A 27,653-nucleotide genomic window follows, 5' to 3' on the forward strand; every position below is an offset into this window, starting at 1 on the left:
CATTTTGTTATTATTATTCATTCATTTATTCATTTTCCTTCGGCTTAGTTGCCACAGCGGAATGAATTGCCAACTTATCAAACATATGTTTTACACAGCAGATGCCCTTTCAGCTGCAACCTTTACACACTCATACACACCCTCTCACACACATACACTACGGCCAATTTAGTTCATTCAATTTACCTTGAGCATGTGTTTGAACTGTGGAGGAAACCCAGAGGAAACCCACCCGAACACGAGGAGAACATGCAAACTCCATACAGACTGATCCAGCCGGGGTTCGAACCAGTGACCTTCTTGCTGTGAGGCAACAGTGCTAACTTCTCAGCAACCGTGTCAACTTTGTTATTATTTTTATCAATGAATACCATGTTCACATGCGTTCAAAATTACTATTTAAATCTACCTTGAAAATAAACAGTTTTTTTTGTCTTGTTTCTCGTCCAAATATCTACAAATACTTAGATCAAGAAGTATTTCAGACACGCAAAACATAGTATCAAACATGTTGTATTATATTATTAAACATATTATGTTATTAATTAATGTGTCATAATTAGGTGGGGTAAAAAAATGGAATAAGCAAAATAATATTATGCCAAATAGAAAAACAAGATTTTTTGCTTACCCCATTGGTAGATTATTTTGCTTGTCTAGATAATGCTTCTTGATTTAACAATTTTTAGAAATTTGGACAAAAAAAAGAACAAAGCATTTTAAATTTGTTTTGCAGCCTATGAGTTAAATATACTGCTAAAATAAGTCAAATATGGTCCCAAATACACATGCATTCATTATTATACTGTAGTTTAATAGCATAATTAAATTTGTAACCTATAAACTTTAATTCCATCTCAAGCACAGAATTAGTTTTGAAGTTTGTTTATTTTTTTAGTACATGGTATGTCAGCTGAATACTGTATGAAATGACGCTATTCCTAATGTATTTTCAAACTATTTTGTATTTGTCATGTGTGCACTCTCCACAACAACACAGAAAATAGGGATTATTAAAAATGTCTTATTTACAAACACTTAACTGGGACACAGGAACGACGGTGAGTTTGACAATTTAAGACAGCACAAAGACTAACCAAAACTAAACTGTCAAAAAAAGTTCCATTATTTCAGGTGCCAGAAAAAATATCATAAAATAACGGCCATTAAATAAAGGACATTTACTGTAAAATAACAGAAATTTCCTGTAATTCAAAAATAAGTTTTCTGCTGTAATTTTACAGTAGATTTTCTGTATTTCTTAAGCTTATAATATTTATAGGGAGTATAAATGCACAATAGTTGATTAACTTAATCACTAAAAGGGGTGGAAATACACGTGAAACTTTTTGAATACAATTAAACGGTGGGAAAACTGAATAAAGGAATCGCATGACATAACAAAAGCACATGAAACAACATGACATGGGGAAACAGAATCCTGAGTGTATAATAGATAAAAGCTGATTTGCCTCAAGCTCCTCCCTAGCAGATTTTTACAGTCCACAAACACAAACATGCAACATAACAGCATTAGACATCAACAGCTACAGCTTTCATTTCAGGTTAAATAAGTTCTCAATAAAAAAAATCTTATTATTATTTATTATTAACATAATGCATATATTTATATTAACATTGAAAATTAATGTTAGTCAAAAATTACTGTTTGACTTTTCTGACTTTAACATGTAACAGTGTTAGTGTATGTCGTTCATTTATTGTTATACTTTTGCACATACATTTTATCTAAACTCTTTTTCACCATTAGACTTCAAAATGTAAAACTTTCAAGGCATATTTGTTAAAAAAAAAAAAAAAAATTATAATCCACTATTAATATCAGAAAGTCAAAAAAGTTCATCTGAATTCCATGTCAAATCTTTGGCTAGAGAATGGAAAGCAGCAAATTAATCTCAACTGAAAAAGCTGCAGTCGTCATCCAAATAAATCCACAGATGATGCAAAATACTGTCAATAGCAATGATGGACAGGAGGGCAAAGGAACACATTACAATTTGGCTATTGCAAACTTTTTCAAAGTACAACCTAAAGCCTAGGGGTAATGTATTTTAATGATCAGTTATAATTTTCACTGATTTTGTGAATATTTGAGTACTGTAACTTGTTCTTCTGCAATGAAGAGAATTGAAACAATCTGTCAAACTGTATGAAGAGATGTGTGCCAGTCTGATTACATTTAGGTCAGGACTGAGAAACTGAACATGAACAGTTTAATTCCAACTCTGCTCCAACACACTTGCCTGTGGTTTTAAGACAAGTCCAAAGGACTCAATTAGTTTTGATCAGGTTTGTTTAATTTGAGTTAAAACTGAGCAGAGCTGCAGCTCTCCAGGTTTACACCCCTGATTTATGTAGTGCATTAACTATATATATATATATATATATATATATATATATATATATATATATATATATATATATATATATATATATATATATATATATATATATATATTTTTTTTTATGTCTCTGTTTCCAAACCTGAATGATATTCCATTATGAAGAAAACACACACACAAAACAAAACCCCTAATGAATATCTATTCTTTGTAGACTGTCCAGATTATGACTGGATTCATGTTTTTCTTAGTTGGTATATGGACCACAAACTATGACATGTATGACACAGACCTTTCTGTAATTAGTGGTATCACCTAGGAAGCACTTGTTGTAAGTTGTATTTAATTATTTAAATGTATTGTCTCTGATTGTTTATTTCCAGAAAGAATTTTCACATGTTCTGTGTTTCCTTTTTTTATCAGTGCTGGATCTCTGTTTGTTGCTGCTCTAAAATAAACTTCATCTGTGTGTGGTATGTACATGTATGTAAAGTCAAATATTTTGATTTTTATGCATGAGTTTAAAAAGTATTGACAACAAATTGGTCACAGCCCTCAGAAAATAGGGACACCCTATTCTAATTTAGTCCGACAATGTTGTTCACATTACACAATTAATTTCTGCCATTATATATATATATATATATATATATATATATATATATATATATATATATATATATATATATATATATATATATATATATATATACATACATACATACATACATACATACATACATATATATATATATATATATATATATATATATATATATATATATATATATATATATATATATATATATATATATATATATAYATACATACATACATACATACATACATACAYATATATATATATATATATATATATATATATATATATATATATATATATATATATATATATATACATATATATATATTTATATATATATATATATATATATTTATATACAGTATATATATATATATATATATATATATATATATATATATATATATATATATATATATATATATATATATATATATATATATATATATATATGTATATGTCATAACAATAAAATTTGACATATTTGGAATGTTAATGGCAACACTTAAGAATGTTTTACACTCACTGTAACTTTCAACTTTAACATATCAGGTTTTCTTCCTGTAGGTAAAAGCGTCTCTTGTAATGAACGTGCTTAGTGCCATGACTGCAGTGGTCGCTATTACTCTGATGTTCATAGATTCTGGAATCTTCAGTCTTCATCGCAATGGATCTTCATTTTATATGGTACTAAATGCGCAATATTATATAATATAACTTTTATTATTGTAAAATACTTTTTTGGAAACTACTTTCACACATGGCCATGCACATTGAGGGCTCTATTTTGACGGTCCATGCGCAGAGCGCAAAACGCAGGGCGCAAACGCTTTCAGGGCGTGTCAGGACGCGTTTTTGCTAATTTAAGGACGGGAAATCTGCTTTGCGCCTAGGTGCATGGTCTAAAAGGGTTGAGTTTATTTTCTTAATGAGTTATAGGTGTGTTTTGAGAATAAACCAATTAGAGTCTCATCTCCCATTCCCTTTAAGACCCAGCTGCGTCGCACCAAGAGCGCATTCGCTATTTACAGGACGCAAAGTAAGTCTAAGTGGAAAAAATGAGCATTTCACAAGCAAACTGTTTTTTTTAACAGAAAACTGTTAAACAGAGCATCTACTGCGTGAGAATGAGAGATAAATGATCTACTTTCACTTTCGCTCTTGGATAGGGAAACCTTTACGCACAGACATCAATTAGTCTATAAATAAATACTTTTGTTTGTTAAGTGCAAAGATTTGTTTCAAAACTATTTCTAAATTCAGTTCAAATTTCTAGCAAACGAATAAATGAACAATAATGGCCAAGTGGGGTCAAAATACTGAGTTATTTCCAAATACACCTGCCATGCCCCATATGGTCTTAAACCTGACAGGTGGGCAAATCTAAGCTTGTTTTCAATAAAACAAATATAAATATGGATATATTAAATAATACTGCTAATAATAATAACATTATACAAAAGCAAATTGTTTTGAATGAACTGAAAAAGCCTCCCGAGATGAAGACATAAAAGCAGTGATTTTTCATATTTATGTAGGCTAGAAAATAATGTTTTGTAATATTTTAATCCTTTATATTTATATCTTATATCTATTCTTATTATATCCTATATGTATCCTTAATATTTAAATTTTTTCATATGTAAAGATATTTGCCTATTGCTCTCTTGTGCGTATTAAGCAGTGCATAAGCGAGGTGCAACTCTGCGCCGGAGTTTAGACCGGGTTAGTTTTGGTCTAATGAAAAATCTATTTTAGTTTCTCAGAATAGCAACGCGCCAGCAGTGCGCCTCAGAACGCCTTCCTTTTTAGACCAGAACGCCTATGGGCGCACAAATGAGCGCTAATGCATGTGCTATTTAAACAGCATAGCGCAACGCCTCAAAACGACTCTTGCGCCAAGCTGAAACTACCAAAAGACTATTGCGCCGCGTCTTGCGCCACACTGCGCCGGGTGTATGATAGGGCCCTGAATGTTTTTAGAAATATTATATGGGGATCATTGCAATATTACTAGTGTTCTCCAATTCAAATGGCAAAACCATTTAGAGACTTTATTAATTTATTTACTTATTTCGTTTTTAATAAATCCCTCCTCTCATGAGACACAATTATTGCTGCATCATCCGCATATAACAAAAGCTTATTTGAACAAGCCATTTTCAAATCATTAAGGTATATTAAAAAAGCAACGGACCTAAAACACTGCCTTGTGTAACCCCATAAGGGACAGGCGAATAATCTGATAACACTCCATTTAAATTTACTGTTTGACTTCTGTTTTCAAGGTAAGATGTTATCCATTTACAGGCCATATTATCAAAACCCATTGCTTTTACTTTTAAAAGCAATATCCTGTGGTCAACTGTATCAAACGCTTTTTGTAGGTCTAACAAAATATCCCACTTAACTTCCCTTTTTTCCATATCTCTCTTTATATAATCAGTTAAATATAAAATTGTTGAATCAATAGAATGATTTTTCCTAAAACCCAATTGAAACTCATACAATATGTCATATTTTAAAAAATTATCCTAAATCTGCTCATTTAGACAAAGAACTCAAAATTGATACCGGCCTACAATTATTAACATCAAACCTACGACCTTTCTTAAAAAGAGGAATAACTCTTGCTTGTATCATCCGGAACTTTACCTTGACAAATAGAAAGATTAATAATAATAATAATAATATATTATTAATAATAATTAATAAACCATTGGAGATATCAATTTTACAGAGTCTTTGAGGACCTGCACTGGAATATTATCAAACCCTGTTGCTCTATTATTTTTTTTTTTGTGTGTGTTTTTAATTTCTTAAATATATTCCCCTCATCTACTTTATTAAACACAAAACTTCCTAAATTAAAACCACATTTGGCACAATACTCTATAACTAATTTATCATTAAAAATACCATTTTAAGTGGGAGCTTTTTAACCAATTTCCAACTCCCATTTTGACTGGGAGCTTTTTAACCAATTTCTCTGCCACAGTTATAAAAATCTAATAAAACAACTTTCAACCTTTAACGGATCTGACATCAATTTTCCATCCAAAATAAGGCACATTTTTGAACAATTAGTTTTAGACTTTTTTGAGGCCCTACATCATTTGATAATCTTCCAATTTTTGCGAATCTTGCTTAGTTTCTTTTATCTTATTCTCAAAAAATATATATATATATTTTTTACCTCATCGTTTACTTCCTTCCATTTCTTGCTTATATTAAAATAAATTGTTACTATCTTTTTTAAACATTTAAAAATTATCATTACGCTCCTTAATTGCTTTTAAAATACTATCCTTCATCCAAGGTTCAGTCCTTTGCTTAATTCTTAACTTTTTAAAAGGTGCAACTTTATCCAAAACTTTAAAAACATTTGTCTTGAACCTACTCCAGGCCCAATCTACATCATCACACTGCAAGACCTTAGACCAGTCAACCTTGCTAGGTTCAGTCATTAAAACCTGTGGACTATATTTCTTGAGAGATCTCAGTTTCACTGTATTATGATGTTTTATAGCCTCTTTCCTAGCTTTCCTAGTTACATAAACAATACACTGATCACTAATACCAGCATCTATAACACCACTTTTCAAAATTTTAGAATTATCAGAAACCAATACAATATCAATGATAGTCTTCGTTATAGGGGTAATTCTTGTTTTGTCTGTGATAATCTGTTTAAACACATATAAATCACAAAATAATTTAAAATGTTTAAACACTGATGAATCTTGTTTCAACATGTCCCTATTTAAGTCAACCATAATTATCAACTCTTGTCTAATCTTAAAAATTTACTTACTTAAAATCCCAACCAGAGTTTCATAAAACTAATTCTGATCAGGTGGGCGATAACAAAACCCAACTAAAAATGCTTTGCTACTCGTTAACATAATGTCCAACCAAACAGCTTTAACCGCATCACAATCCAAGCCTTTGCTCTCTTTTGACATAACATCCGATCAGGGCCAAAGTAGGCCTCCTTTTCAGCCCTAGAGTTTCAAGCCTTAGACCGGCCCACCTCAGTTCATGACTGACTATTAAAATAATGTCATTTCCAATTCAGTTTAAAATGAACTTCAAATGTTTTTCGTAAATTTGAGAAGTTTAAAGGGTAGCTAAATCTCCAAAACTATTCTTTAAACCATCACAATGTCCTTTCCTTCATTATCTGTATATTCTGTGCAAAATTCTTTATAGATATCCAGTCTGCACAGCAAATTCATCAGAGTTAAATTCTCGGTGTTGAAGCATTTCAGAGTAAAGTGTTGACGTTAAAGAGTTAGATTTTGACAAATGAATATAATAAGAGTTAGAATTGATTTTATTCAGTGAGAAATCAAGGAGTTATCTTTTCAACACTTGGTGGTGTTATTTCCAACATCCGGGAATTCATGCAGCCCCAGTCACTGAAGAATTTTCCAGACGCCATTTTCCATCTGAGGTTTAGAACAGCAACTGGTGAGTCAAACTACCTAAATGTTGGTATTTCACTGACTTTTTTTAAGGAAATACAGTTGTAGACATATTGTTAAGTTAATAACTTTAGAATGGAGTGACAATTTTAAACTTCTGCGGTTCATTCATGGTCGTTTGTGTATCTAGCTTAACTGCATTACTATTGACTTATTTTCAAGAATGTTTTTATATATGCTCACGCATACAAAGTGCATAAAAACATCAAATGTACATGTTCAACGCATTTCTGTCACGCTTAATGCCATTTTGTGCGTTGTTTCCCATCTATAAAATAAAATCGACACTTCTCCTTTAATTTGAAGCAAACTAGCGAGGGAATCCCCAGAGCCGCCTAACAGCCTAACGTTACTCTGCCCGGATGCTAACGGCAACACAGGACGGTTTCCATAAGCTCTGGAGAGTTTCTAAAACATATCTGGTGAGTAAATCAACACATGCTTACTTGTAAAAGGCTTCCTGACTAAAACATATGATTGTTTGTTATTCGTGTACGTTAATTTGGTTATTTTAAACACCGCGGCCCTTGTAAACTGGTTGATTCGTGGCCGTCCATATACCGTTAGTCCATAGACTCGTGTGATAACGTACGCTTAAATTATATTAAGTGTTGACAACCATTAAAGTCGGAATGTTAACATTAATGTTTTTAAATGACCGCGTTTGCACTTTCTCGGACATTTAACGTTACAGAAGTCTCCCGGAAGTTGCGGGACTAACGTTAACGTTATCCCGCAAATGCACATAGACTCCCAGATGCCCAAGTAGATGCCCGCAAATGAATGATAATCTCCCGGAAATCGCGCGTCTCCCGCCCGGTCATTAAACACTTTGCACACCCCTCTCCACCGCATCCCTCCCAGCTCTTCAGGTACGTCGCGCGCAAGTCACCCCCACCGCTCTTTAGGTACGTCGCGCGCAATTCATCCCATTGCTCTTCAGGTACCCATCTCTCCCGCTACTTCCCGCAAATCAACTCTGTATCCCCCGAAAGTGACTTTTCCCAACTCGGGATGTCTGACGTTAGTAAGTTAGGCTATTTCTGTAGTCAGGAACATCTTAGTCAAACTTTTTCTCCCGCATGATATTGTGCTTATAGACTAAACCTAGCATGTACACAACATTTCCGTTTTATTGAAGACAATTTAGTGCGTTGTAAACAGCCACCTGTCTGTAAAATTAATCAACTGATTCATATTTGAGCAGCCTAAAGATGATACAGGTTTGATTTGTAGATTTATTATCAATAATCAACATCTGAATCAAAAGATATGTGAAAAAGTGTGAGGCATACTTTGTGATGTTCATCTCTCTTTTTTATCTGAAGGTTATGCATATGTGTTAGATACTAATGTTTTGTTGTTTTTTAACAGTCACAGTTCTCTATACAATAACACAAGACCCTGTGATGGTGACGGATGGTGTATTTCCAGTGTTGGTGAAATGACCAAGCACACCTTCTTGGTCATATGTGGTGATAATAATGAAGGTATGTTTGATAAAGTTCTGTATTTGTTTCACATAAGCTGAGAGGGTATTAGAGCATTCAAGAATAACAAATGACACGAAGGTGATAAGTTTTGTATTGTGGGTGAACTATTACTTACAAGTTGAAGTTGAATCTGGTAAAGAAACGCACACACACACACACACGCAGGCACACACTTACATAAAACTGTAAGTTTATGAATATTTTTTACACTGTGGCCAATATTTTGGGGAAGTCAGCATCACTAAATGATATAAAAGATTTTAAGCTCCTCTAAATTTTGCTCCAAGTGTTGTGTTAAATTCAGGATTCTGGACAAACAGCTGCCTGTTTTTCCAGTTCTAGTCATAGTGGTTAACCTAATTGTTTTTGGAGATCCAACAGTGATGTATGTGTTTTTTCTACTTTTCCATATCCTGTCACCTCAACCAGCTGGTAGAGTCAAGTTGTGGATCATCATGAAGATTTTCAAAAGGTGAGTTTAGATTTCTTGAATGTTTTATTTACTTTAAATGTTCTTTTAAATATATCATAGAATTTGATTGCAATTTGTTTTCAAACATTTTTCTTAGTCATGCTGGAGTCTTGAAGAGTTCTTAGATGAGCATCACCCTACAGTATATCCGTGCATCAGGAACCACCAGACGAGCGATCAGCAGCTGCTACATCATCATGGATAAAACAGTCATCCTGTGGCTGGAAAGCACTTCATTCACAGGACATGCTTGATGAGATTTCCTAGCTAAAGTTTGTTTTCACACAAGTTTCCAGCATTTATACCTTCATAAACTGCTGTGTTTGATATGGAGGACCAAGGAAACACCAGAAGTGAAAGATTTGCAAGCCAAGTTGTTTAAAATGTCATTTCAGAAGAAAACTATGCGTTCAGAAGAAAACTATGAGTGACGATATATTGAACTTTCAAATTGCACTGATGAAACATCAAGTTTGGACTAAAGGACTGAGACTTTTTTGTTGATACTGTCTGTACTAATAAAATATTTAAAGCATATTTGACATTGTTGCATTTTAAAAACTGAATGAATTGTTGAAGCGGTGAATGTTTTCAAATAAAATGTTTTTTCTTTTGTAATTTACAGTCTATTTGACCTTTTTACCATATTTACACTCAAGAGAGTTGAATAAAATAACAACATATTGTAGTAAAAAAATTACTACCAGGCGGTGTTAAATATAGTTACATTTTTAACTCTGCCCAGAGTTAAAATTAACCCTTACTTCGGTGTCAATGTGCCAACCCTTTTGAAAGTGTTGATTTAACTCAGTTTTGAGTGGACCCCATGAGACACTTTCAAAGTGTTGAAATTAACACCCATAGAGTTGTTTTGGGTCCTCATATTTTGCTGTGTGGAGTTTGCATGTTCTCCCTGGGTTCGCGTGTGTTTCCTCCGGGTGCAACGGTTTCCCCCACAGTCCAAAGATATGCGGTACAGGTGAATTGGGTAGGCTAAATTGTCCGTAGTGTATGAGTGTGTGTGTGTGTGTGTGAATGAGTGTATGTAAATGTTTCCCAGAGATGGGTTGCGGCTGGAAGGGCATCCGCTGTAAAAACTTGCTGGATAAGTTGGCTTTTCATTCTGCTGTGGCGACCCCAGATTAATAAAGGGACTAAGCCGACAAGAAAATGAATGAATGAATGATATCCAGTCCTTTGTAACAGTGGTCACCCAAAACATAACATATTTACACCTACATAAGTAATTCAAACTGTATTATATGTCTTAACACTAAAAATTTAAATAAATAAATAAAATTTGGTGAGATTCAAACCCAGGTCGGTGGCGTCGTAACACAGAAGCTGACCTCTGGACCAGACTGGCTACGTCTTGTTTTCCCCTTTTTTAATTTCTAATCATCTGATCTTCAGTAAGCATGTGTTATATTTATTAATATTAATTAATCGAATTCTTTTTTTCTTTAAAGTGCCACTGTTTGGGGTCGTATGATAGTTACACCAATATTAACCTGCAGATTGAATTTTGCCACAAGGGTTGCGAGAAAATAAATAAAGGGTTATGGTCAAATAAATACATAAAGGAAAAAAGTGCAAGAGTGCAAGCAACCAGGGACACCGGCCCTCGCGGCCAAAAAAATGGACTGGGTCACCGGGAATTCTCCCGGTCCTCCCGATTTGCCAATCCGGGCCTGCGCCCGATCTAATATATACACATACTCTTCCACCTTTACGATTTCTGTCCCTTTGAATCAAATTGTAGTTTATTATATGTATCTCTGCACCCGATATTGAATCAGGCATGTTTCACTGCAGCCAAACAGAGATACATTGGATTCCTGACTCAAATGTCTCACTTTTCTTATCTTTGGAAGCAGCTTTTCTCATGTTAAGATGAACCATATGTAACCCCTTTAAAGTACCAATGTCTCTTAAATTACTTATCTTTGCATTCGTTAGATCCCTTAATAAGACGCCTTCTGTTGACCCAACTTCAGGCCTCAGTGTCCTCAGCGTTCCATCTACTTCCATAGAAGTAGAAAACATCTCCACCGAACCCTTATCCATGCGTTTTACTTCTCTTGTTAAAAAACAGGGAAGCAAATCTCTCCATCGGTCAGATATAGAGCTCCAATCCGCTGTGGTTTCCGAACACCTGTTCCACACATCATTCGAATCTCGGAGCTTCACATTAGAATCACTCGAAAAATTTCCTTCAAAATCCAATAAAGCAGGCCCAGGACACTGATGGATATCTCCTGATAACAGCAGACACATCATTATAATCACTCGGTCACTTAAATTCCTTTGCATTTGTCTGATGCGATGTTGTTTCCTTGGACAGTGAAGCCATGGCCGATAAAAAAGCGAAAAAACAACGCCCTTCCTGGAGCCGAAGTGTTTACATCCACGTCGTATTTGATTGTCCTCACTCTCAATATTAAAAAAAAATCATCTTCCACTTCTATCGATCGATTTAAAAGAGTATAAAACAAAGCAAATCACAGCACATTATTTTAGCTAACCAATCAAAACCTCTTTAGGGCGGGCTTTCAGAGGAACTAGGAAATCTAGGAAAACTAGGAAGTCATTTTCACGTTAGCAGAATAGTGGTAAATAATCAGCGTAAGATATATGAAAAAATAACGTGATTTTCTTCAAGTGAAGCATGAGCACACATTCCTTTGCATCTTATAAACACAACCAAGCCTTAAAAATACACTCATATGAAATTGAAAATAGTCACATCAATCCTTCGCTGGAAGATTTCAGTGGCTGAACGACACTTCTGTGTATGTAACCCATTCATAACAACAAAATCTACATGAGCTTTGTGTGACTAAAACAGTTTTAAAGCAGAACATTACCTGTCTAAAAGAAATACTTCAGTCATGGTGTCGCCCTTCCTTTAGCAAGCAAAAGTAACTTTTAAGTATTTTAAAAAGTTTTGATTCAGCATTTGATTTTACTGCTGTGACCCGCATGCACGCACCAATGGCAGATCTGCATGAACAGAGATGCGTAGTTGTACAAATCTACATTTGTTGACAGTTTGGTCTACTTCTCAGAATTATGAGATTTGTCGGTTCAACAATATTTAATTAGATGAACATTTTCTTAGTTTTATGCCTTACCCAGAATAAAAAAAAAAAACATTTAGATCATTTACTTTAATCATCACTATTGGAATGTGAAGAGACTTTCAACCAGCACAACAAAAAGTGTGTCTGACCCACTGCACCTTTAACAAACAATACGTTGGAATGAACTATGACTCTATATCTAACTATGACTGTGTGCGCCATTTGATGGGTTAAATGCACTTTTTTTTTTACAGCTTTTAATGTAAAACCACTGATGCATTTTTGCAGAAACGGAAAATAAATACACTGCAATACTTTCCATGGTAAGCCCTCATTTACCACAATGGTATTTGTTCTTGTTCAAACACACACACACACACACACACACACACACACACACACACACACACACACACACACACACACACACACAAATGTTTGTTTCAGTATACTGTATTAGTGAGTGCATCTCATAAACTTCAATTAGACTTTATCATGTTACTACTTAAACTGTCAACTTCTGATTTTTAAAATTTCTATAAGCATATTTTTAATGTCTTGAATCAAAAAATCACTGTCAGTTGCAGTAAAAACAATATTTAGTTTAAAAAATAAGAATCTTTCCTTGTGGGTGGAAAAAAACCTGCAGTGGAATGAATGTGGTCAATACATCCTCTACATCTGCTCACAGTATTTGCAAAACCAACTGCCTCAATTCTGTTTCTAGGTCGAAAAGGTTATTTTTAAAATGTATATCAGAACAAATGACAAAATATTCTGTACAAGCCCTAAAAGCAGTTTTTAGATTTTAAGATTAATCAAGATTTTAAGATTTTAAGAATTAATCAAGCCGAATAACTTGTGCAATAGTTTCAACAAAATGCATTTATTATTTATTAAGGAAAATATATTTAAGAAGGCAATATGATGCAATCAGAACTGCATAACTTTCATGTTATCATGTAATTTGTGTTATTTATATATAAGTGAAGCATTTTTTTCAACAACATGCAAAACAGCATGTAAGCATTAGCTTCTAAAGGGCAGTAAGTATAATTCCCAAAATCATACAGTAATTAAAAAAAAAAAATAGCTAGAAATGCACCTACTGTATAGGATTTTTAACCCTGGAGAACACAACCAATAACAGTATAAAGTGAGCTCATCTGATACAAGCTCCTCCTTAAGGTTCCACAAACACAAACAAACACCAGAAGAGCATCAGACATCCACAACTTCAACTCATTTCATTTCAGGTAAAATATTTCATGCTTTTTTTAATTATCATTTAGCTTTTTATGATATGTATAATGTTCAAAGCTCAGAGGGTGTATATGTATATATTTAATTTTTTATCTTTTACAAAAATCCACATTACAAAATAAGAAAAACGCTCAAAACAAATTTGTAACTTGCTCTCTCAATAATGTTTTTTTTTCAGATGCTAAATATCATAATTTTAAAATTCAATAGCTTTATATAAGAATGACTTACAAGACTTACAATAGCTTTATATGAGAGTGACTTCAATCAAAATTATAAAACCCAGTCTATTCGGTTATGAAAACATTGCAATTTGCCCTCTGATTTGCAGTTTACTGTAATAAAAAAAAACTAAAGGATGTACATTATAATTGAGAACTACATGAACACTTTGCAGTGGGTTTTGTGATTGTCAGTCATTCTTATATAGAGCTATTGAACTTTAAAACTATCATGTGTAACATTTGAAGGCTTTTTTTTTTTCAAAAGTTTTTGACCTTACAATTGAAGTTGATTGTATTACATATAAAATAATTAATATGTGTACATTAAAATCGAGTAGTATACACCTTACAGTTTTTGAATGTATGTTGCTCTCCTGGGTTTTTATTAAAACAATACGACATTTAGCATTTGATGCCATTTGGTTTTTGAAAAATTGCAATTGTTCTCTGTTTAAGAGTTTACTTAAATTCAGTATGAGGCTGAATACTTTCAGTGGCGATTTAATGCAGGAAATCTATTAGATCATTTCAAATGATCTAACAAACATGGTGAAATGAACCTTGTTCTTGAGTAAATTTGGCAAAACCACCATAGAATGATTCCCTTTGCTAGACTTTTTTCTGAATTTGTAAGGAGGGAACTAAATAAAATTTTAGATTGTTGGTAGAGCATGTTACATTTTTTGAGACTGTAATTAAAACGTTTTTTTTTTTTCTTATTTTGTAATGGTGCATTGTTTATGTTTTTTTTGTAAAAGCTACTTTTTTGGCACAAATATAATTACATAAAGATTCTATTAAAATTTTTGACATCTGTTTAGAAATAAGGCTGCAGAAATAATATTCTAGCTTTAAAAACATCAACATCTCAAATCTCAGTAAGTATCAATAAGCATGTTAATTAAAATTCAGCATGTATTTACAATTACTATTTACGTCAGGAAATGTAAAGATTTTGAGTATCACAGTGACAACATTTGAGCTATTAAAAAAAAACTAAACTAAACAGATGTATTATTAAATGCCTTGGAAATGTGTAATAATAAGCATATTAAATCATACTATCAAAATGTCTGTTGTATTAAATTGCATTTTAAATACAGGTGAGATTGCTCTTAGAATGGAAAGCAGCAAGATCATCTCCACTGAAAAAGCGACAGTCGTCATCCAAATAAATCCACAAGTGACACAACTTAGTAGTGATGACGGACAGGAGGCCAATACGCCTCTTCAAGGATTTTTCAAATCACAACCAAAGGCACTGGGGGTAACGCATTTAAGAATGAATTACAATGGTGTATGGTTCTGGGATTATGCTTAGCATTTCATTCCTTCTAGATATCAAATATTAACACTGAGTTTTTGGTTAAGCATTAGTGTCAGATTTTTAGGTTACTCTGCCCTTTTGGTAATGCTTATTATGGAATGGTGTCCTTGCATTACCACTGACAAGATTAGTGGAATCTTAACTTGTAGAGTTACTTTCTGTATTATTAACTCACAAAATGCAAGTGTAATAAAGCTACCTTTTATACACACGAAAGTAACTAACCCAACTGCTAAAAGCCCGCTTAGAATTATACACAAATAAACTGCATAAACCATCTGTTTCACATAGTTCACATAATTGATGTGATTTTAACATGATTGCACATGCTGGGTTTTTCTGTAAGGTTTGGTGCTGTATTATGTCATCATGAGAAATGATCTTTATCTGCTATCTAGACTGTCCAGATAATGATTGGAGTAATAGTCTTCTTACTTGGTACTGTACTCACCTTCAATGTGCGCTATCAACCTGCAATTGTGGTCTTTAGTGGAATCACCTACTGGGGATCTTTCATTGTAAGCTTTTATCATTGTTTCGCTCTATTGCCAATGATTGTTTATTTACAGAATGGTTTTTGACATGTTCTGTTTCTTTCAGTACATCAGTGCTGGATCTCTGTCTGTTGTTGCACAGAATCATCTTCATCTGTGTGTGGTATGTACTGTACATATAATGTGGCTGACTGCTCTTCTTCTGTCACATTGTCTTTTACTTTACACCACTCATTTACATCATTAAAGACATTTTTATGCAATTTAAAACATTGCAAGCTATCAAACATTGAACAGTGGTTTTAACTTTAGATAATTTGAAAGATTTCAGATCAAAATTTACTTATCTTATGTTTAAGTTTCTATTTTATTTTGTTTTTGTTTATTTTTTTTATTAAGCACTGTTTCTTTCCATTGTAGCACATTGGCTCAGTGGTTAGCACTGTTGCCTCACAGCAAAGAGGTCACTGATTTGAGTCCTGGCTGGGCCAGTTGGCATTCTGTGTGGAGTTTGCATGTTCTCCCCATGTTTTGAAAGAGTATCCGCTGCTTAAAACATATGCCAGATTAGTTGTGGTTCTTTCCTCTATGATGATCCCTGATAAATAATTTTTGATTATTTTACATATTAGGTAATTAACCTTTTTAAAAATAAAATGTATAATCTCTGTAGTATTTTAGTCATTTCCATGGTAAACTCTGATTTACTTCAGTGTTCTAGCTAGTATAAAGTAGCCAAAATTTGGTACGTTTTTCGAAATTGACTTAGTACAAGATGGAGTGCTGTTTAATAGTTTTAAGTAATCTTTAATTCAAGGTTTTTCAAAAAAAAATTTATTAATTAAAAAACACTATTTACAACCTTCTTCAATCCAAAAAAAATTCTCCTCAGTCAAGAGGAAAAAGTACATTTGTTTTTGCAAAAATACACAGCAAAATTTATTTTATTAAGGGGTTTTATTTTTCATTTATTTGATTTCAAATCTGTAACTGTCACAGGACCTCCTTATTTTTTCTGGCATTCTACTATCCAACAACACTGACTTTCAACACTCGCTCAACAGGCAAAAGATTGCTTTCTTTAAATGCCTGTTCATTTGTAATGTTATCTGGAAACTTCCACTATGGAGATTTTGTCAGAAGCCAATCATCTGAAGGAGTAATAAAACGAGCCAATGAAATGTCAATGAGTTGGCGCCGTCCACATGTACAGCTGACAGCAATGTTAATTAATGTTGTATAAAGATGCCAGCTGTGCATTACTGATTCACCTTTTTTAGCTGAAGAGCCTTCTACAGCTAACAGCTAATGGGCAATTGCTGTAACGAAGGAACATAGCATTTCCGTTGCCCCTCTCGAGGAACAAGGGTTACTTCAGTAACTGTTTCGTTCCCCAGTGGGACGGGAAATTCAATGCTATGTGGAAACATCCACAATGGGGAAATGTATGGAAAACGCCACAGCAAATGAGCCTTACCACATCACTGGTGAGAGGTTTGCCAGATTAAGCGTGTGCGCACTCACATCACCAGAGGCGTAGCCTTCCAACGTGCCCCCTGGCCCTAACTTACCTCACTTACCTCAAAGGTTTAGATATATTTTTTGGGAAGTCGTAAAAATACACCTAGTGCACTTAATTCTAGGAATTTGAGATACGACATTACATTGGGAAAGCGTGCAGTCCCGATAGGGAAAACACTGTGGAGGCCACCTGCTGCCCAGAAGGGGAGATTTGGTGGCAAGAAGACATATAGACTAACCCTGAGAAGGGGGAGTACACATATGAAGGCTGGTTAGCGGGGAGAAAAGACTTAAGCCCGCCTAAGAAGAGGGACTAAACCGTAGCTGAGTGAAGCGTATGGGATTGCCAGTAAGGATCGCACAAAGCAGGCACCTATATCCAGAACGCGGGTTAACCAGCGGGTATGCCAACATTGTAACAGGTCAACAACTGACTCCTCCGCTGAGTCAGATACTAGGGGCCATGGAGGAATCTCTGCAGGGTTCGCCCGCAGCTCTACAGATGTCTAATAGAAAGGCACCGCGTGCTCGCGCCCAAGAGGATGTGACGCTCCGAGTGCATTTAATCGCCTCACGCCTCTAAGGAACCGGATGATGAGGTTATGGCTTCCCACGGTGGATGGCCATCCACCGTGTCATGATGAGCGAAAATGGCAGCCACGTAAACCTTCAATGTGGAGGGTGACAGCCTCCGCTCCAACTTATTCTGAACGAAAGAAAGCACAACGCTGATCTGGCAAGTTCGGGGGTCTTCTTGGTGAGAAGCGCACCACTCAGTGAATAGACTCCACTTCAGGGCGTAGGCATGCCTTGTAGAGGGCTCTAGCCTGAGTGATATTATTAACCACTGCCATCGATAGGTTAACTAAGTCTTTCTCACTGTGTTTATGGACAACACATGGAGGTTCCAGAGATCTGGGCGAGGGTGCCAGATGGTGCCCTGTCCCTGAGAGAGAAGGTCTTCCCTCAAAGAGATCTGCCAGGGGGGCCGTCATGAGGAGGGAGAGTTCTGATATCCAGGTCAAGTTGGGCCAATTAGCAAGACCTGTCATGTTTTACTGCAAGTTCAAATTTGACTAAAGTAATGAGAACAAACCTTTTTATATTTCTACTTTAAAATTTTGAACCCAAATACATAACAATTTACAACATTGCTCTTGATCAAGCCTTTTATGAAAGAGTTCTGTTTAGCATCAAAAGAGCTCTGCTGTTATGTCAAAAAACCCTGATTTGGTTCAGTTTTTCCTTAAAGTGTACAGCCAGTGAGCAATAAAGTGTGTAGCTGATGCTTCTCCGAATTTATCCCAGCTGCTTAAGTGACATTAATGATTTTACCACTAACAGATAAACATCACATTTATTGTTACATTGGTAAAAAAAAAAAAAGGTGTAGGACAATTTAGTTGCAATTTCTGTCATTTAAAATTTTTTTTTTTCTCTATGTAGGTGAAAGCGTCTCTTGGAATGAATGTGTTCAGTACCGTTACTTCAGGAATAGCCATTATTCTGCTAGGCATAGACTTTGGTCTACTGATCTCTCCTTCATGTGACTATTCTTCTTACTATGGAAATGTTGGGATCTGTGTAAGTAATAATTGTACAATGTGTGAGCTTTTGTTTTAATATGGATCCAATTATTATTCAGCTATTAACTGATGTTTTAACTTACTTTTAACCTAGGAATTTCGTCAGGGGATTTTTGGAATTTTGCTGATCTTCTCCATCCTTCAGTTCATTATCTCCATCTGTATCTCAGGATTTGCCTGTAAAGCCACCTGTAACAGTGAATCAGTGGTCAATGTGGCATTAAATCAATCTATTTAGCAGCTATCAAGCAACAAGATTCAAAGTCAGGGTTTTAGACTTCATGGTTTATGGATCTTGTTAAACAAGAACGCAAGAATATTAAAACACAGTGAGGAGATCGTAACATCCGAAGATTACACCGAGTTTATATGTAATAATCGTGATTTTATTTTTCTTCATTTTTTTTGAGTATCTGTCACAACAGAGCAAAGATATGCATCTAAGAATTTAGCTCCTGAATTGATCAAACACATAAGCAATATCTGCATAACTAGACAATTACAAGAAAGAGAGAGTTTTTATCAGGGGTGCAGCTCTACTTGCATGTTGAAATTTATCTTAAGACAAAACATCTAATTGTAAATCCTCAATCCTGATTTTTTTTTTGTCTGTGTACCGAAACCGAAAGAAATTGTGACATGTAATATTTAGAGCTTGTTTTATAAATAAAGATATGAAACAAAGGAAAGTTGTCAGTCTCTATTACCTAAAGTGCTTATGGATGCGATGCCTGTTTGTATGTGTGTAGTTTCGAGCAAGGTGTGCGTGTCAGTTAGTGAAGGAGCAGGAGAGTATTGTTTTGGTCTAAGCGAATGTGCGTGTATGTGTGTGTGTGTGTGTGTGTGTGTGTGTGTGTGTGTGTGTGTGTAGATGGAGCCACAACCTTCCGACTCACCAGTGTCTGGTCACTCCCAGTATCAATCAGAGCAGGAAACTCTTTACCGTTGACTTTCACAGTGGTGGTATGCAGCAATCAATTTGGTTTCTGGGCTTTATCCGCCCCACCTCTAGGAACATAACACAGATTAGTCGGTTTAACGAAATTTCTTGGGCAAGTTGGTTTTGTGTGCCCCTCCTGTCCACAGAGAAAGCAGACCACTGGTCTTTTCAGAGCCATTTCAGGTTTCATTTCTGGGGAACCTCCCTGAGGAGTCTTACCCAATCCAGCCATGGAAACTGAGAAAAGGGTGGCCTTCCCACAGGCCTTCGCACCCCCCAGGACTGATTCTTCCCTTTTGCTGCCACAAAGACATCTGCTAATGCAGCAGCTTCTGCTGCCGTCGTGAGGTCACACTCCTTTATCCAGACCTGAAGTTTAGGAGAAAGTAGAAATTGTTCTAAAGTTTCTCCTACCTCTTCAGTAGTTTTTCCTTTAGGCTTAATCCACTTTCCATACAGGTCTTTAAGTCTGGTATACAGTTCCTTGGGAGCCTCAGAAGGAAGAACAGTGAGGGAGTGAAATCTTAATCTATAGGTTTCAGCATTTATATCATACTTTACCAAGATGGCGGCTTTAACTTTATCATACTCGGAAAAGTCATCCAGGTCCATATGGACATATGCAGCTCTTGTCCTGCCACTTAATAAAGGGATCAAATGAAATGCCCAGTCAGCTTTAGGCCAGCAATAGGCTGTAGCGATTCATTCAAAAGTTATTAAGAAGTGCTCTATTTCATCAGAATCAGCCAACTTCTCTAATCGAGGTTCACGGAATCTTGGTGGTGGGGAGCGATCTTCAATAAGGTCAACATTGGAGTGGAAGACATTTGAGGAGGTTAACTGCTGATTATCAGAATCTGCTTAAGCACCATGCACATCTAGAGAATGTGTATCAATGTGGCAGGCATCAGATGTAGGCGAGGTGAGGGCCTGTACTTCTATTTGTAGTAAACTGAACTGATGTTGTAATGCTTTATACCGTCATTCTTGATCCATGTGCTCCTGCTTTCTGACCGCCTCCCTGGAATCCATTTTTGCCATATGAGCACTGAACAAACTGGTTAAATCAGCCAAGGTTGGCTCTCTACTTGCCATCTCATCTTTATCCTTGAGCTCCATTTCCTCCTCTGCAGGCCTTTCTTGCTCCTCCTCTTGCTCCACAAAAACTGGCTTCATGGGCCCCTTCTTTTGCTGACGGCTCATGGCAAATCAATGTACTGAGGCTATAGAGAAGGAAACAAACAAAAAAAAAACTGTGTTCTCTATTAAAATCCACGTTTTGACACCATATGAGATAGCCCAGCGGTAAGGCACGAGGACACAGTGTGTGTGTGTGCGTGTGTGTGTGTGAGTGTGTGTGTTACCCTCAATCTTGTGTGGCCATATGACAGGCCATCACATTAGATAAGGAGCCATAAAAATATCTCACAGGGAAGTTAGTTTATGATTGGTCAACTTGGGCGTTGAGGGAGGTTACAAACCATCCTTTTAAAGCTTGTGCCCAAGGCCACCGCCCTGAGACTAAGACAAAAAAAGAAACCTAAGACAAAGAAAGAGATCTAAGCTGAGAAACCTCCAAGTAAGCAGAAACCCCTGAGACCCAGAAACCTCAGGCCAGAGAAAGGCTTGAACTCAGAGGACTCCAGGGAGCAGGCGGGGACCCAGACGAAATGGGTTAATCGCACAGCTCAGACATTCCCATCCCTGATACCTTCTTTTCTTTCTTTTCTATTGAGAGTCTAGTTAAGTTTAGTGCCCTGCAAACCAGTAGTCATCACGACTGGCCCGTTGCCGCTTCAACTTGAAACGACCAGCTCCACCCCACTCCAAGCCTCGCAAGGACAAAGAACAACCAGCCAGCCACGTGCTCAACAAAGGGAGGTTCTTCACATCACGAAGGAATGCAAGTAACAACTTTTATCTCAACTGGTGTGAGCTAAATGCAACCCTAAAAAGACAATAAAAGGGTTAAGTTGATTATTTTTGGTTCACTTGGTTTGGTCTTACAAAATCTGAGGTTTTCCATCGTTACATTCTCTCAACCTCTTACTTTACTTTCCTTACTCTTCTCTACACTTGTATGAATGTGTTTGTGTTAGGTGTTAGTTTCTGTTTAGATTAGTCCATAAAGTTTAACTTTGTATAAAGAAAGGTGCCTGTTCATATTTATGAATCTAATGTCATAAACTTCGATCTTGATAGCCTGCTTAAACATAAATGGGTTTTTATTTTGATAGCAATAGCCGTAATTAAAGTCAACTGTCTGTTCTAACGATAGCTGGACGATTCGTTTGTTCAGATTTAAAGAGTCGATTCTTTTGAAGCCCCGTTCAAATGAATCTTCTTCCCTTTGAGCTAATCCACTACATATAATGGTGCAGAATATACAAGCAGTTGAATCTAAATAATAATTCACTACATTATTATGGTGAAGAATGCGCGGGAAGTTTAACCTTGAGCTAATTCGCTACAATATCAATAGCCACGTTTCCACTATCGTGCCTAAAGCGAGCGAGCCAGGGCAAGCCAAGGCCTGTCGCCTTTTCACTGTCACTTTCAGGGCCTGATCGGGCCAAAGCGGGGCTTTCTCTGGGCCAGCGGCCAGCCTTTTTCGGCCGGCCCAATACCTTGGGCCAAAGAGGGCCAGCTGGGGCTTCGGGGCAGAGTGAAAGGAGAGGCGGACTTTGCCCAAATCTGGTAAAGATGGCTTGCCGTCATTACACTAGCATTCCGATTGCACACGAGTATATGCGCCAAACAAATAAATAAATAAGGGAAAGAAAACAGATAGCCTTATAGGCTGGGGTCTTTTTGTTTATGACCGCCCTTATGTTTACCTTTCAAATGTAAGACTGTTGCATAAAACAATTAAGTGACATTTTTTGCTGCGTCCTTGATGATTCATTAGGGCATAATAATCTTTACACCATATTAAAGACACAGCAGCCAGTAAAGGTTGTCGAGAGTTTTTGTCAAGTTTAAAAGGTGTGTTTGTGCGTGATACGTGTGTGTTAGATGCCTGTATGTGAATGTGAGACTGAGCAAAAGAGCGCTCCCTTCACAGCTCTGTTGATTCCGCGAGCAGCTTCTTTCTTTTTTTTTTTTAAATTTTGGATAATACACAATATGAATACAACAGAAAGATATAAAACTTTACAAACGAAGTGTCCACTTATGTAGGCTCAAAACAATAGTGTCATATTTTAATAAAATAGCCTAAGCTATATTGAAATATTTTAAGGAATTACAAATATCAGATATAATAAAATCACATTAAATAAATAAACCAATATAAAACAAACAAAAGCTAGCTATAACAATTTAGGTCAAGCCGTTTTAAAGCCATATTAAACTTTCATTTTACAAAGGCCTCTCTGAAAAAAATACCTTAGATATTTTCTAAAAACAATAAACACCGGAGGAGGATTAAAATATTATTTATAAAGTATTGGGATACGATGATATTAATCAAATCATCCAAAATGCATTTTTTGGGGTGAGTGAAAGCAGAAACTATGCTATCTTTTATTCTGTCATCCAGTCCTGCGCAGAGCCTCTTACAAACGCATCGTGGAAAACTGCAAATGCAAAATGTGTTGTGTGTCCTCAAACAAGTGTTTGTTTTTATTGTATTGTATTGTTTGTTTTTATATGTAGAGCTTTATCAGTGAAAAGCTGCTGAGCGCAACGAAATAGGCTATATTTTATTACTTGCTCTTGAGTGCTGAAATACTTAACACTTTCCTTTACTTAAAATCACAGAATAATGCAACATAAATAAATAAAGGGGAATTATATGAAGTGTATAGCCTAGGAAAAAAATTATATGTTAAGGTGTCTCCCAAGCATTTGGGCTGAATGTTTGAGGGCATCTATCAAAACGAGGATGTTATAAAATACATTTCATATCGAGTTATATTATGGATGGGTGCGCTCACTGCGCTGGGTCCCTCCGTTAGTGGCGAGACCACTTAATGCATGATGCTAACAGTCGGTCAACGAGTAAATGAATATGATGAATGATATGATGTTCTGGGGCGGGGTTTGCATGATGCGCTGTGAGCTACAAGCCCGACAGTGGAAATGCGACATGATTTCGGCCTCACTGCTCAATTAGCAATTAGCCCGGCCCGGCCCAAGAAAAGCCCTAGCTCACACTGGCTCGACAGTGAGAATGCAGCTAATGATCAAACTAAAATATAGACGTAACAGCTTTTATTTTGATATAATTAAATAACAAAAAAAGTCAAGGTGCAAACATTTACACTTTTAAACAATTGAAAGAATTATATATATATATATATATATATATATATATATATATATATATATATATATATATATATATATATATATAGATAGATAGATAGATAGTTAGTTAGATAGATAGATAGATAGATAGATAGATAGATAGATAGATAGATAGATAGATAGATAGATAGATAGATAGATAGATAGATAGATAGATAGATAGATAGATAGATAGATAGATAGATAGATAGATAGATAGATAGATAGATAGATAGATAGATAGATAGATAGATAGATAGATAGATAGATAGATAGATAGATAGATAGATAGATAGATAGATAGATAGATAGATAGATAGATAGATAGATAGATAGATAGATAGATAGATAGATAGATAGATAGATAGATAGATAGATAGATAGATAGATAGATAGATAGATAGATAGATAGATAGATAGATAGATAGATAGATAGATAGATAGATAGATAGATAGATAGATAGATAGATAGATAGATAGATAGATAGATAGATAGATAGATAGATAGATAGATAGATAGATAGGCAGGCTCACTTGTCTGCTTATAAATTTGAAACCTCACTGACAATCCAGAAAGGTAGAAGTGGGTCCGGATCTTCATGGGAGCATGTTAGCCTGCCTGCCAATGCAACGATGGACATCACGTTCCCGCTGTGATCTAATGAGAGGACGGCCATCCTGGTGGATGGTCCCGCGCGTTCACTCAAATCTTAGACAGAGTGCACTGACAAGGAGTGAGAGATTCGCGAGTCCGAGCGCGATGGATACAGGCTTGCCCATCCACTAACCGACTAGCAGGGAGCAAACCCTAATGCTAGAGTACGCTTCGACCTCAGTTGCACAACAGTCAAGCCCTCGCAGTGAGGGCAAGAACAGTGCCTGTCATCTGGGACGAAGAACCCACCATATCCAGAAATGTATGGTCTGAATAAAAATAAACCAGACACCTGTCTTTAGCAAAGCAGTACAGAGAGCCACTTCTGAGATGCTTCTGTGAAGTGCAGCTGGTGCAAACGCAAGCATTGAACAGAATGGCCGCGATCAGTGTAAATCTAGATTTAGAGGCATCGCATCAGCACATTCTGAAATTACATGCCCACACCGGGAATATTTCTTTTGCATTCACACAGTGAAATTCTGGCATTTTACCTGTAATGTCTCAATACTTGGTTGCTGATTTAACCTGGTTCTTGCTGGACATAAGCTGGTTCTTGTCATACCAGCAAAAAAAACAAAAAAAAAAAAAACATGCAAATGTTAAAACATTACTGTTTTGAATGTGTCAATCTTTTTTTAGGAGAGATAATCCTAATCCTTTTATTGTGCCTTTCCATTCTTTAACCACAATCAGACTGGAGATTTAGAATACCACAAAATAGATTTAATTAAAACATAAAACGGAGATGTCTGAAAATAGCCCTTCAGGACAACCTGAAGTCTCCACTAGACCATCTGAAGAGTTTGTTTTCTCTGGTCCTGCTTTATACAGATTTTCTCCAGTCACACATGTGTGTGTTCTCATTTAGACTCGGACTATCTTTGGATACGTTTTTACTTTACTGAAAGTCAAGTATATGTTTAGGTGGTCATGTTATTCTTGGTCCTGCACACTCTGCAATGCAAGCAAACGGCTATATACATTTGTCTCCCCACATTCCCCAAACTATTTACATACATTGCCATGATTGTACATTAATTTGTCATATATCATTCTCCTGAAACATATATAATCAGTGCTTTACATATTCAGTTATTCTACAGTATAGCTTTTTAGGTGTTTTCCTGCTTCTCTGCCACCTCTCATTTTGACCATACCATAATATCCTTAGTTCACATGCTTGCTGCTGCACATTTTTAGAGAATACAAACTGCTGCACAGTTTTAGAAAATAAAAATCTTCATCAATTGTTGTTCATCTAAATCTATCCCATCAGGTAGAATGTGTGTGTATTGATGTAGCTAGTGTATTGTATTGGTGGTGCAGTGTGTACATAGAGTGTTCCAGGGGCAGCAGTCAAGGGCCCAGAATTGCAGTAACGGTAAGAGGCTCACATGAGCTAAATATTGATTGGAGCGAAGAGTCTCCCTCTCCTTCAGCCATTAATCCTTTATTACCATTCCCCTCTGCCCTTCTGCTCTAAAGGAGGATGAGGAAAGAGGAATATCCCATGTCCTTTATGAAATGAGTATCCTGCAAGAAAGGGATTCCCTTCTCTCGGCTGAAAGTGAAGTAGGAACAGGGAGAATCCCACAGCTCTCCAGGACACAAGGTGATAAAATCACAATACTGTAGATACAAGGTAAGATCTCGCTGCTGTTTCTTGAGTAGTAAATTAGCAGAAGCAGATTCAAATACTTGATAAATCATAGATCTAAGGTTATCGGACGATGTGTTGAATTCTTCCCATTGCTTTCATAAATTAGCCAGTTCTCAGGAGGATTAGATTTCTAGAGAAAGAAAAAGGTCAGCCCTTATGTCAAATACAAATGTGAAAAGATTTAATGACCAAAATATCACATTGTTGATAAAAAAAAAAAAAAAAAAAAAAACGACTGTCACCAAGGAGTCACTTGGCCTTTAAAAAATATCCACATGCATGATTATTTCCCATATGGAATCTAATATATCGCAATATATGACATAAAAGCTCATAACTGGTTATTGAATATATAAAATATGCCATATATGCAACGCATATATTTCCAAATATCGCAAAAATTGCCATTTACATATATATTTTTTCAACCTTTGGAATTTCGAATATTATGTACATATGCTCAAAAAAAAAAAAAAAAAAAAAAATATATATATATATATATATATATATATATATATATATATATATATATATATATATATATATATATATATATATATATATATATAATATTTATACTTTTTATATGCAGCCCAAAAATTATTCACACCCCTGGCAAATTCAGACTTGAAGTTACTTTAAGACAAGAAATAACACATGCAACTCCCAAAAACATCTAAAGCATCCTAATTACACTAATTCATTGGGGACAGCAGTTTTATTAACCCAACAGATGAAAAACAGAAGCTCTCTGCTGTTGGTTTGTGGACAGTCATGGCTAAGACAAAGGAGTTCAGTGAGGACCTGCAACTGCATATTGCGGCTACTCACAAGTCAGGCAAGGCCAGTGGCTACAGTGCAAAGTTACAGAAAAAAATACCAGACGTTCTGCACTTTGGAAAATTTCAGCAGATGTGGTCGGAAGCCAAAAGTGACACAATATAATTTCCTTAATTAAAAAAAATATATGTACTGTAAAGGGCAATATTTGAAAATATATGTTGGATATATTAAATATATTTTATATTTGTGAAATCCTTACATATATTGCAATATATAGTTATGGGTTTTGCTCTGCAGTGTTTATTTTGCAAAATATTTTCTAATATTTAATTTTTTAAACCAACTGTTTTAAAATATTCCACACATATATACATGAATGAAAAAAAATTGTCAAAAAACCCAAACAGA

General features: G+C 35.5%; 1 protein-coding gene across 5 annotated transcripts; it reads left to right on the forward strand.

Annotated features, from left to right (window-relative positions):
• The first annotated feature begins 3,567 nt into the window (after window positions 1-3,567).
• ms4a17c.1 (membrane-spanning 4-domains, subfamily A, member 17C.1) lies at window positions 3,568-19,599 on the forward strand. Of its 5 annotated transcripts, none has more exons than XM_073949553.1 (8): window positions 3,568-3,651; window positions 12,754-12,822; window positions 13,688-13,755; window positions 15,090-15,253; window positions 15,712-15,831; window positions 15,914-15,970; window positions 18,775-18,912; window positions 19,009-19,591. In XM_073949553.1, exons 4-8 carry the CDS (start codon window positions 15,107-15,109, stop codon window positions 19,150-19,152), a joined length of 606 nt encoding a protein of 201 aa, XP_073805654.1. In that variant the 5' UTR covers window positions 3,568-3,651; window positions 12,754-12,822; window positions 13,688-13,755; window positions 15,090-15,106; the 3' UTR covers window positions 19,153-19,591. The 5 variants fall into 5 exon arrangements, 4 of the variants coding, with proteins under 4 accessions (XP_073805654.1, XP_073805653.1, XP_073805655.1 ...); XM_073949552.1 differs by lacking the exon at window positions 3,568-3,651 and adding an exon at window positions 7,391-7,437; XM_073949554.1 differs by lacking the exons at window positions 3,568-3,651; window positions 13,688-13,755 and adding an exon at window positions 7,391-7,437.
• The last annotated feature ends 8,054 nt before the right edge of the window (window positions 19,600-27,653 follow it).

This window comes from Danio rerio, chromosome 5, assembly GCF_049306965.1.
Source record: "Danio rerio strain Tuebingen ecotype United States chromosome 5, GRCz12tu, whole genome shotgun sequence".
Taxonomy (NCBI): Eukaryota; Metazoa; Chordata; class Actinopteri; order Cypriniformes; family Danionidae; genus Danio; species Danio rerio.

Excerpts from the sequence above, each read along its gene's own strand:
- ms4a17c.1 (XM_073949553.1), top strand. The coding sequence starts at position 15,107 with ATGGAAAGCAGCAAGATCATCTCCACTGAAAAAGCGACAGTCGTCATC. Across the intron at positions 15,254-15,711 it reads CACAACCAAAGGCACTGGGG|ACTGTCCAGATAATGATTGG; the intron begins GTAACGCATTTA and ends TCTGCTATCTAG. Across the intron at positions 18,913-19,008 it reads ATGGAAATGTTGGGATCTGT|GAATTTCGTCAGGGGATTTT; the intron begins GTAAGTAATAAT and ends CTTTTAACCTAG.